This window comes from Podarcis melisellensis, assembly GCF_964234715.1.
Source record: "Podarcis melisellensis genome assembly, chromosome: 13".
In the NCBI taxonomy this organism is placed as follows: Eukaryota; Metazoa; Chordata; class Lepidosauria; order Squamata; family Lacertidae; genus Podarcis; species Podarcis melisellensis.
In genome coordinates this window covers 20,678,341-20,690,403 of record NC_138545.1, presented here as the reverse complement: position 1 = coordinate 20,690,403, position 12,063 = coordinate 20,678,341, and the positions used below count along the sequence as shown (strand labels likewise).

General features: G+C 46.5%; 2 protein-coding genes across 10 annotated transcripts in view; one reads left to right on the top strand and one right to left on the bottom strand.

Annotated features, from left to right (window-relative positions):
• KASH5 (KASH domain containing 5) overlaps nt 1-5,165 on the top strand; it is a 25,192-nt gene extending 20,027 nt beyond the window's left edge. For 5 of the 9 annotated variants that reach the window (XM_081886644.1, XM_081886649.1, XM_081886645.1 and 2 more), the window contains 2 exons: nt 344-454; nt 2,592-5,165. In XM_081886644.1, the coding sequence (XP_081742770.1) occupies nt 344-454; nt 2,592-2,787 (307 nt within the window). In that variant the 3' untranslated portion in view covers nt 2,788-5,165. The remainder of the gene's footprint in view (nt 1-343; nt 455-2,591) is intronic. The other 4 variants (XM_081886648.1, XM_081886647.1, XM_081886646.1 and 1 more) reach the window with 2 other exon arrangements.
• Nucleotides 4,616-12,063, bottom strand: LOC309355661 (GTPase KRas-like). The gene is made up of 5 exons (XM_081886650.1): nt 11,893-12,063; nt 9,911-10,043; nt 9,352-9,530; nt 6,759-6,918; nt 4,616-6,028 (listed from the first exon to the last, which is right to left on the bottom strand). The coding sequence occupies exons 2-5, from the start codon at nt 10,019-10,021 to the stop codon at nt 5,918-5,920; spliced, it is 561 nt and encodes a 186-aa protein (XP_081742776.1). The 5' UTR covers nt 10,022-10,043; nt 11,893-12,063; the 3' UTR covers nt 4,616-5,917.

Here is a 12,063-nt window from a genome sequence, read left to right as displayed (position 1 = left end):
CTTATATAGCATATGCTCTAGGAACAGTTGGTTTCTTGCACTGTTTCAAGGACTGTCTGAAGCTGGGATATAGGCACAAGCCTGTTCCTGGATTAGCCCTAATTGTAAGGAAAAATAGAAAGAATATGCCTTGCTGCCCAAATCCCTGACTGTAATCCTCTCCAGTGTACAGTTGCTGTTAATACCAGATGCATAGTGGTGAAATCAAATTAAAGCACCATGTTCAGGATGAGATGAATTATTAAACTTATGCATATGCTTCTGTGGCGCAACAAACAACAGGAAACAAATGTTCCAAATTAAGTATTTTGACATATGTGTTTTAATGTGCTTGGCTCTTCAGAGATTCTACAACAGCCTCTCAGGAACAAGCTTTAGTCCCAGTGTGTGGCGAGCTAATCCCAACTTTTAGGGAGAAGTCAGATGAAAACTTGTTTGAAATCCTGCTTCAAAGGTCAGGAACTACTGCAGTTGTCACAGTTTTGACAAGAATGTGATTTGTGCCTCACTGTTGGAACTCCTTTCTAAGATTTATGCTGTGGAAAAACTTTCCTGCCATATCGGGTTATGTGGCCATATAGAGCATTTCACCTTTAAGTAGATTCCCTTCCTTCCCATGTCCATCCCTCACCTTTAGCGGATTTCTTACAGCTGCTGTCTAGATTGACGCAGAGCTAGAATTCAGCTGCAGAAGACACTGTCAGTGTATTGTGACCACATACACTGTGGGTGTTGTGAATACTAAAAAGGGGATCACTTTTAGACCCAAGTAGGATGGCTTTCCTCCACTACTGAGTAACCATGCTTAGCCCCACATATTTGAATTTAGGACTAAGGGTTCCCAGGCAGTTGGTTGCTATACTGTAGTTGCCTGTTGGTATAGAAATTAAGGGACACAAAGTGTGCAGCTAGCCCATTCACCCTTCTTCATGTTCTCTGGACAGTCCCAATATGCGCTCTATATCTGCACAGTCCCACCCTGGTAACATCTAAAGCTAGATAGGTTAATGTGCCCTCTAGCTCCATGCACACATCCAGGTTCCTGCTCATTTCTCTCGAGTGCTGCAGTAGTGTCACTTTGGGATTCCTCCATGCACACAGCTGGAGTAGAAAAAAAGCCTGTATTCTAATTTGTTTATTTAACAATTTTATAAACCAGAGTCTGACTCCATCCAAGTGGTGTGGGGTATTTATCTGCTCTAACTTTTGTTAAGTTTTCCCATTCTTCTTAGTATGCATTTATTCTACTCAGTTCCCAAGCACATCTTGGCCACTCCTTTTTGCTTCCCTTCTAGCCTTTGATTCAGAAAATCTAATTATGTAGAAAGTGTTCTTCTGGTGGGAGTAAACTTCTACTGGGCAGGTACTGTTAATGCCTTGTTTGTCCAGAAGATGGCCGTCTTATTGACTTCTGCCACCCCAGTCTTTAGGAATGAAGTACTAGAGCCTCATGCCTGTGGGCTCTTTGGGGGAAAGCTCTGGAGTGGCAGGTGGTGTTGAGACATGTGGTCTCCAAGCCATAGACTAACTGCTCAACACCAGCTCCATCAAACTCTGTGACTTAGCCACTGTTCTATTCTCTGGGGTAGACTTCCTCCCGGGACGCTTTTGATACTGGCAGACGTCCCCAGCAGCATGGCTTAGGGCAGAGCTTTCCAAACTTGCTGGTGACACACTTTTAAAGTCATCCATCATTTCGCAACACAGTCATTCAGTTTTACTAGCAAACCAGAAGTTAACACAACACACCTGCACATTGCACACTAAATGTGTCGCAACACACAGTTTGGAAATCTCTGACTTAGGGGCTCAGTGGTAGTTGTCCAGTGGCCTGCCAAATGTCTGTCACTAAGCGACATAGCTTTTTGAACTTGTCTCTAAAAAGACATGGAGAAATGAAATGCACTACCTACTTCCTGACTAGAATCTCAGTAACTGACAACACAAGAAGGCAACTATACCAACATGGGCTGCAGTACTTGACACCTCCTGTCCAGTGCTGAAGTTTGCTGCTTGGTCTCCACAACTTCCCTTGGCAGGGGGAGTTCCTCCCCTTTTGCTCCTGTTATGCACGGTCCAAGCAAAGGTGAGGTCATAGTGGGTGGACCCTCACAACTTGTTCTGGAGTCTTTGCCCCCCCCACCAGTGATGGTAATACAAGACACGTCCAGGTGGGGAACACCCTCCAGTAGCCCTCACATAAACACTGCATGGTCTCCCGCAGAGAGAAAGCTGCACATAATTGTTCCTATATTCCTGGCAGTATCAGTGTTTCACACTTTTTACTACCCTGTTCCCAGGTGGCCACAGTAAAATAGGTGCAGTCTACAATATAAAGTGGCAGGGTGGTTCAATGTTGCACACCCTGCTACACCTTGCTGTTCTTTGGAGATTCTGCTGCCTTATCTGAAAACCACAACTGCTTCCATCAACTTTCCCAACTCTCCCCATCGGCTGTTTCTCCTCTTTGCTTTTGTCTCCTTATCACCACCCCCTCCAAAACTTGTTAACTTGGAACGGGCTTGTTGAAGTTGGTGGTGTGAAATTATCCCACAGGCATATGAACAGCACAATGTCCTCTCTCCACACAGGTTTCTTGTCTCATCCAGCTGCCTGTTACTGCACATCCTTTGGAATCTGGTTCTTCTAGGCCTCCCTGCATTCATTGCACTGCTTGCAGTGTCCTTCTTAGTGCTACCGTTCAACCAACAACCTGCCTGGGCTGAATCCAAAGGATGCTCTTGGCCTCAGTTGCAACTGCAGTACCTACAGCCACCACCTATCTAACACCATTCCCTTTCCTAGTTTGTGGAGAGAAAAGGAAGCTGCTAAGAAGTCCTGATGCAAGACAGATAAAAGAACCTATAAAAAATAAATGGAGTGAACCACTTTTAAGTTTAATCTTTGTGTGGACACAACATTCACAATTATTTTTTATTTTTTATTGCCAAGTCTGTGGGACATTCAGACAGCACACTGCTCCCACCTAATAGATGATAAACACTCTGTTGACCGGGATCTAACATTCCAGTATTTTTGTGACTTGTGAAAAAAAGTAGACTATTGTCCATTTTCAAATATTGCATTTTTAGGCATCTTTAAGAGAAGCCTCTTCAGCCTAATAAAAATCACGTTCAGGAAAAGCAAAAGGAGGTCTTCTTTCATATAAACAAAAGTGCAGGTCAGGAGTTTGGCTAAAGGCAATGGGGCTGGTTTCTAGAACAGGCCCATTTAACCACAGTACACAAACCACAAACAATTTTGAAGGTGTGTTAGGAGGCATCTGCACAGGCATGGAATGCTTTTACCGTGCATCCTGAGAACGTTTGAATTTCTGAAAATCTCAAATCCCTTCTAAAATGTAGCCCTCCTTGTTGTAAGGATGGCATGAATGGCTATGCAGTGTCTCCCATTCATGAGGTGCCTGGCCCCTCTCCTCTGCAGCCTCCAGTCATATTCCTATCCACTTGTTAGCCTTCTAAGGAGTGCCTACCCTCAGGAATTAGTTCACCCTAGACTTGCCTTACCCTGACCATTGCATTTTGCAGACCATTATTTTGCAGCTGCTGCAGATTTGAACTACAAATGATGCAGCCAACACATGATTCCCCAAATTTGCATTTGCCAGATAGGGAAGGGACAATCAGCAGGAGGGGTGCTTGATTGATACACACACCCAAGCTTCACCCCTCGCTACTTTGGCAGGAGTCCGTAAGCTTCAAGACCAGAAATTAGTCCAGAAATTATAGAGCTTGGAGGCTTATCTAAAGCCTCTCTCCACCCCCTTCCATCACAGAAAGAAGAACAGTAGCAAAACATATTATAAAAGGGGTTCCAGTATGGTTAAGACCACCGAGGGCGGGGGGGAATCCATCCAAACTCAGTAAATTCCTTTCAGTGGCAGCATCCAACACTTCCCAAAAAAGAAAAAAAAAGCAAGGAACACTTTCATCTACACTACAAAAATATTTTTGCTTGAAAAGCTGTGCCCCTACCCCAACTATCCCTGAAATAGGTACTGGAGTACCTTAGAGGGCCAGTTACAGAGATAATCGTCTGGCTTTCTTTTGCCATATGTTTCCAGTGATACTCATATTAAGTCAAAAGGGGGGAAAAACATTGAGAACAGAACAACAACAACTGAATAGCAGGTAACTTGTAAAATAAATTAGGAGCTGGTTATGAAAGCACAACCTGAGATCCCGGTGGGCTGTTTCAAGAAACATGCCTATCACACTTCTTGAAGAGTTACCACATCTGCAGGATTTCTGTTGAAAAAATCATGTTCAAAAAAGTTGGATGGTAACAATAAGAACAGAACTAGATAGATGCAACCCAAATAGGTACATGTTTCTTAAGAAGCACATGAGAGTGGGGGAGAAAATCCACAAAATAGGGAGTTGAGCTGAACAAAGGCAACTCCTGGCTGAAAGGTACCATATTCTGAGAGAAGGCTTCGCTGATTCTAACACCATTGTGAACAATTACAATTTCCTTGAATGCCTCCACATGTTTTGCAGTTTCCCAAAACTATCTGTTCAGGAAAGATAACCAGAAAACTACCATAAATCTACCACACATACCCTTTAGAAAAAGTCAGGTCTTGTAGATAAGGTAGCTTATTCACAGGTTTATTCCAAGTGGTGGCATTTATTATACAGATCCTCAGGACCATGGAAAAAGACCAAATCAACACAGGATTCCAAGGGTGGGATTTTGGGGTGGGGTGGGGGGAAGAGAATAAGATCAAATAATGACAGAACGTAATTCCGATGGCTTATAAACACTAACAGGATAATAAATTCAGACTCTTTTTCTCTCCATGCCAGCATTTAAGTACCTATATCTCAACCCATCCAAGCAACCCCAGGACTATGCAGGAGACTAAAAAAAGAGGGATGATTAAGAGACCTTTGGATCATATTCCTCCCTTCTGTTTATAAAGAGAGTCAACATCGCTATACTCCCAAGAACCAATTAGTAAAGGAGAGCAACAGAGGCAGGTTAATTTAGGACACTTCTATGGTGCAAATATTCAGCTATCTCCAACAGTTGTTTTTTCCACAAACAACAGGTGCCACTGCCTTTGGATGGTGGAAGCTGTACAGCCATTTAAAACTACCTCTCATAACTTGTTGATATCTCCCCACCACCACACATTTTTTCATAAAACCTGCTGAGCAAAAGTACATTTCCGCATTCATTTTAAAGTGGGAGCTGTTGCTCAGAAGTTATAACAGCCCAAATGAAAACCAGAGAGAGAGGAAACCAACTTAATACAGAATTTCAACCACCCGGAAGAAAAATAACTGAGCACCATCTATTTTAATAGTGGGGTGAAATATTCAGCTACGGAGAGGGTTTGGCTTTCCACATTTTCTCTTTTGGCATTCCTCATTGCCACCTTCAGCAGATCACCTTCTGTCCAAGGTTACCTTTAATCCTCTGCTATCAAAAGGACAATGGTACCAAGTCTATGTGGCTTCCTCTTCAGTCTCAGGGAGAACCAAGGGAGGTAAAATGCTACAAAAAATGAGAAAGGCCCCTAAGGTTCTGACACTGACTTCGTGCTATCCCTTCCATCTAACCTGCAGGATCAGTCTACACCAGGTCACACTTAAGAGTGACCTCTATAATCCTAAGGACCAGAAACAAGATGATCTTTTTAAAAAATAATAATGAAGGGGCAAGAAGCAACAGAACATCAAATGTGGTTACAAATCCTCATACTGGATGCAACGTCCCAGTTTTAAAAATAGTAAAATAATTGACAGTAAGAACTCAAAACCACCTTCGCCTTCCAGCTGAAAATGGGTGAGGGGCATGGCCATCAGAATTTATCTTGCAGCTTGGGAAAATACCCAGACTCAAAATGGGGGGTTTTGCACTCCCAACTGTGCAACAGAGTCTCTCTCCTTCAGAGGATAATACACTTCCTTTTGGAAGATTTCTTCTTGCGCCCATTGCTGATCTTTTCCTTGTGTTTTCGGATTTCTCGCACCAGGGTGTAGAAAGCATCCTCCACTCCCTTTTTAAGACGAACGAGTATACCAAATGAAAGGAAGAAAAGACACAAACGGAAGACATCGTTAGATTTCCCACTTAAATATTAGAGGTGTCGGGGGTATTGGATTTTTATGCCGGTGATGTTTTTTTCTATCTATTGCTAGTAGGCAGAAATAATATTACTTGGGTGCGGGGAGGTCGTCACGCTATTCCTGCCTACGGGATCCTTTCTCTCCCGATAAGCCCTTTCCTTCATATCAGTAAACCATTCATTCACATCTGCCTTCACGGTCAGAAAGGTTTTTTGGCAACTGGACACCAGCAGTAGAACGATGCCATGCTGATAACCGTCTTATCATTAAGCTGACGCAGCACAAACTAAGAGGGCAGGCATTAATGACATGGCACTTCACAAATAAGAATGGTTACCTTGTACCAATGCCATTCCTACTCCAAGTCATATAGGAGAAGAGCAACTGTGCTGGCTTATAGTGTGAATCCCGTTGTTTGGCATTTTGAGCACGCAGCCAACATAAAGCAAAACTATTTGCTTTTCGTCTACATGCTGATGAACAGAAGATTTAGGCTGGAAACGCATGACTTGGGGGAGAGGGCGTGAGGATGCAGCAGTTACACTTGGGCAAGATTCAGCTGCAATTTATTACAAAACCCGTTTGGGACACTGTCTAGAGCTATAGCTAAGAAGATAAAAGACTTTCCACTTTCTCCCACATGCACAGTAAATACCATACCTGTCTGGTTTTGGCAGAGGTCTCTACAAAGGGGATTCCGTAGCTTCTAGCAAGCTCCTGGGCTTGTTTCGTATCCACCGTCCGGGAAGGCAGATCACATTTATTGCCAACAAGCACCATCGGAACATCATCGGAGTCCTTCACACGGTTGATCTGCTCCCTGGAATTACAAAGGCAACGAGTCACAATCAGGGAACAACCGCCTAGATCAGCAGCTCCTAAACTTGATTCTGGTTTGGCCCCCCTCCAAAGTACCGTATTTTTCGCTCCATAAGGCGCACCTACTTTTTTTTTTGGGGGGGGGGGAAATTCAAGAAAAAAAATATGTGGCTCTTGGGGGCTTTTGTGGGAGGTGGGGGAAGTGAGAGAGCCTCACTCCGTCCCTTCCAATACCTCCCACAAAAGCCAGGGATAGCCGTGCGAAGCCTCCCCAGGGCAGTTGGATGAAGGCTCCCTGCTGCCCTGCAGAGGATTCGCGGGCTACCCCAGAGCTGCTCAGGAGCTTGTCGGGGCTAGCGGGGGAAGCACGGGTTTCCCCCACCGCCAGCCCCAAAGAGCAGGTCGGGGAGTAGCAGAAAGGCTGCATGCAGCCTTCCCGCTGCTCCCCAGGGCTGGCGGTGGGGGAAGCCTGGCTTTCCCCCACTCCCAGCCCCAAAGAGTTCGGGGCTGGCAGGGAAAGCCCGGGTTGCCCCCCAGCCCCAGAGACCACACATTCGCTCCATAAGACGCACAGACATTTCCCCTTAGATTTTAAGAGGGAAAAAGTGCGTCTTACGGAGCGAAAAATACGGTAAAATATATTTGAGATTATTGGTGTTAATGAAGTATACACCAGAGGTTCAATTTGTCCTGTGTTTTACCTGTGTGCAAAGCAACTGAGGTCCAAATTAGATGTGACATACAGATGTATTCATGAGAACATAAGAAAAGCGCCAGTACATCAGGCTAATGGCCTATCTAGTCCAGCATCCTGTTCTCACATTGGCCAGCCAGATGCCCGTGGGAAGCGCGCAAGCAGGACCTGAGCACAAGAACACTCTCCCATTTTTTTTGGTCTAACCCAAAAAAGGCTTAGAAAGTTCCCAAGTTTGAGTAGAGATATGGTGCGGTGGGGTGGCTTAATCCCTTTCCCTTTTGCTGCTTTAAATGTCACAACTAGCTGCTTTCCTCTGGTGGGGGAGAAAAGCAGTCAACAAAAGCTATTCCAAGGAAGAGAACAGTACAAAAAAGGACTCAACTGCACCTGCCATTACCTGACCTAAAGTCACTGACTTGTTTTGCTTTGGTTGGTTTTTTTTTAACACACACACACACACACACACACACAGAGAGAGAGAGAGAGAGAGAGAGAGAGAGTAATATGTAACCATGTGCTAGTATAGTTTGCCCTTCAGAGACAGCCATTCTACACTTAAAAATTAGATATAGCACATCCATACACATACTTGGGAGTGGTTTGCTGCTGAAGTATGCATTCATACTTTTTTTAGAAAGAGACTTTAGAGAAGTCTAGAGATGTGAAGGCCTGGCAAAAACCCAGAAAAATTAAAAGAAAACATTGGTGTTTGCTGATTTTTCTGAAGTTTGTTTTGCTTTAAAAAAATAAAAATTACAATATATTTTCTTTTAGACTAAGGAACAGAATATTGAATACCCAGATGTTCATATATTTACTCCCCCAAAATTATTTCTAAAATTGTGTAACAGGGAGACTTTTATGTATGACTACAGCAGATCATTACAGTTCCTGTACACTGAAGACAAGCAAGCCCTGAGTTGTACACTGAGTACAACTTTCAAATGCAAGAGCATGAGGAAGGATTCAATACTGTCTTTGTGGCTTCCCCCTTGTTGGCATACTTGGTGGCTCTGTTTCTGCTCTCGCTAGGCCTCAAAGGACTGGGAGTGGGAGAAAATACAGAGCAAGAGCTACATAATTTTGTTGACATCCAATTCACGCTGCTACAGATTTGTAGCAGAAGCAAGGGCAGAATCATCAGTGATGATATCACTGCTTCTACATTTGACTAGATGACAACACAAGCAGCACACTTAGGGCTTGATGCTGAAAAGGTACTTTCCAGTGTTGCAGAGGACAGAGTATATTTAGCCCAGGAAAATGCAGTCTTGGGAGCAATGCAGCCTCCGACTCCTCTCCTTACCTACTTCAGATTCTTCCACCTTCTGCTGCAAGTCTTGCCCACCTGTCCAATGTGATGGGGCTAGCCCAAAAGGGGCTTTGCAGGCCCTGCCAATTGGCAAGGCCTGCAAAGCTCCATTGCGTAGTGCTTCCCAGCTAGTTGTCAGGTGCTTGGGAATCACAGCACTCTGCAAGGCCTGTGCTTGGCACCTCCCAAACAAGAAGCTTAGGGCTTGCAAAGTTTCTGAAGCACCCAAACTCCAGCTGGTTCTCAGGCAATTGGCATGTGCTGCGAGAGATGTCAGGTGCTGATGGATGGGGTGTCCCACCCACCTGACAAAGGTGGCTTGCAGGGGTAGGGGGAGATGGGGACTGGGCCAAAACGGTTCCCCAGCCCTGCTATACAGGAAGGAAAACAGATGGAGGACAGAGAGAAGCCAGCTGCCCACAAACCTGTAGTGGTGAACATCTTCAAAAGACTTTGTGTTGTTGATTGCAAAGACACAGAGGAAGCCTTCTCCTGTCCTCATGTACTGGTCACGCATAGCACTGTACTCCTCTTGCCCAGCTGTGTCCAAGATATCCAAGAGACACGTCTCTCCATCGATTACCACTTGCTTCCGGTATGAATCCTGGGGTTCAGAAGCATCAAGAGGAGCAAGAGTGAAAGAAAAGATGTTAACAAGTGACATGGGAAACAAGGGTGTAAAGCACAGCAAGAGAAAGCCAGCAAGGAGGCAGTTGGAAACGATTGGTTCAAGCCAAAATTCAGGAAAGAAATGGACTCAATCTTGGACATGATAAAATGACTGTAGCTGCCTCTGTAAAGAATGAGGAGCTACAGAGGGAGACAAAGCGATGGAAAGAGGACTAGTGTTTTAGAAGCCCAGAAAAGAGATGTTATAGTCCAAAGCTTTGGAGATGGCAGGCAGGTCAAGAATATAAGGACTCGGAAAAGGCATACAAACGGGGCCATGCAGAAGTTGCTGCCAACATTACTAAGTTCACATACCTCTATAGTGGGATCATACTCGTCCACAAAGTGATTCTGAATCAACTGTATAGTCAACGCACTCTTCCCAACACCACCAGCACCCACCACCACCAGTTTGTATTCTGTCATCTCTGCTGGGTTCCAGAGCAAGCTGAACAAAGAAAAAAGAAAGTAGAATCAAGCTCTAGCAGAAGACACAGAGAGTCAGTTCCCCTCTGTGCTACCAAGAGTTTGCCTGAGTTTTGGCCACATCTTCCTAGATATTTGCTCCTAGCTAGATTGCTACGTCCACTCTATTTGCAGGAAATCCTTTCAACACTTCCCCCAAAAGCAGCACTCTGAATTGGACAATCTAACTAGAATTCTTCATTTTTCTAGGTAGATGAATGTCATGAAGCTGGGATTGGTGTTAATTGATTCCTTCTCATACAGCTGCTAGAGAAATCGCAGACAGTAGGACTTCAAGTGTCAGGCATGCTTATGGCTGCCAACTTTTACCACCATCACCCTGCAACCAAAAAATCAACAACAACAACCCTGGACACCTGGATGGGGCCACAAAGGAACTGGAAGAGGAGCTACACAGCTCAAAAAAGATATGGTGGATCAGAGGATTCAACTTTGCAGGTTTTTACTGTTTATACAGCATCAACTAAGCACACAACACTTTTAGCAAAGTGTCTCTGTCTCAAAAAGCTTACATAATAAAAACTGAGAAAGGAGAGGAAATGGAAGTAGGCATTTGTTTCAGTTACGTGTAATCAGACCTGATTACTCCAGCAGGATGTGGGAACTCAAGGGTTTCAGTGAAGGCTTCTCAAGGGTCGCGGATTATGGGTGGTGTCTGGTGGAATTGAGAGCTGAGACTCTGGTCACTTGATAGAACACAGCTTTGCTTGCTGCCTGCCTGCCTGCCCCAGTACTTCCTGCAACTTAATGATACAGCATTTGCCTTGCATGCAAAGGGTCCTGGGTTCAATCACTGGCATCTCCAGGTAGAACCCTGTCTGAAGCCTTTGAGAGCTGCTGCCAGTCAATGCTGATAGCTGTAAACCAGACAAAACAGAAGCCAGCTTCCTATGTTCTTAGGCAGGCTGAATCAGTACATCTGATCCACACCAACCATGCAGGATCCCTGCCCATCCCCACAACGACTGTTTCAACAGAAGTTCGAGAAGTAGCAGGTTCAGTTCAAACTTTGGACTCTCTTTCCCATTTCTGCGGTCCACCAGGGAAGGTACGTCCGGCTAGAGGCCTACATCCTGAGATTTCTACTCCTTGCTACAACTCCACACACACACACACACACCCGCCCGCCCGCGCGCAATATTATAGGGGTGCATTTGCTGGCCTGACTGCCAAGCAACCCCAGTTCTGTGGAACGCAACCCAACCCACCCAATCGCTCCATGCAAGCAAAAGTCAAGATTCCTCCGTCAGATGCGGCCCACCTGGGGGAAGAAGCAGGAAGGGATCGCGGACGCTGGCCAAGGAAGAGGGGGGATGCGGGCACAAACCACGCACGTGGGAAACCCGGGACGAGGCAGAAGGCTGGGGCTTGAGGGGAAGAGGCTGCCCGGGAGGAAAGAGGCGGCGGCGGGGATGGGTGGAGCCAGTCCCGGGCTCCCTCGGTCGGTATTGCAACACGCCTCGCGCAGCTGCCAGCCCTCTTTCTGCCCTCGTCCTCCCGCAGGCAGGCAGGCAGGCAGGCTTCTGCCCTCCCGGAGCCCTACCCCGGCTGCGCGCGCAGAAGCAGCCACCTTGCCATGTTTATGCACCGCTTTTGCTAAGCAGGTGCCCCACCCTGGCGCAACCCCACAATGGCTGCGCGCCTCCAGGGGCCGCGGACCCAGCGCCAACCCGGCGGCCCTTGCAGAAGGGAAGCCCCCCCCCCCCCGCCGCGCCCTGCCCTCTCGCCCTCCCAAGCTCCCCCCCCCCGCCCTGCATCCCCTTTGGGGGGGCTGCTGTCAAGCACCCGCCCCCTCGCCTCTTGGCACTCACCCGCCCTACGGGGAGGGGGAAGACGGGCTCGGGGTCTCAGGCACCCCCCATGCGGGAGGGAAGGGGGGCCAGCGGCGGCGGCGGCGGCGGCGGCGCGCGCTCTCAGGGCCCTGGGCCGGCAGCGGAAAACCCCTCCCTCCGCAGCCTGACAGCTCCCCTCCGCGCCCCGCA

What these genes read in the sequence shown, in the direction of transcription:
- LOC309355661 (XM_081886650.1), bottom strand. Translation starts at nt 10,021, where the DNA reads ATGACAGAATACAAACTGGTGGTGGTGGGTGCTGGTGGTGTTGGGAAG. An exon ending in AGTATGATCCCACTATAGAG is followed by an intron (nt 9,531 to 9,910) that starts GTATGTGAACTT and finishes TCTGAACCCCAG; the next exon opens with GATTCATACCGGAAGCAAGT. An exon ending in CCTCTGCCAAAACCAGACAG is followed by an intron (nt 6,029 to 6,758) that starts GTATGGTATTTA and finishes CGTCTTAAAAAG; the next exon opens with GGAGTGGAGGATGCTTTCTA.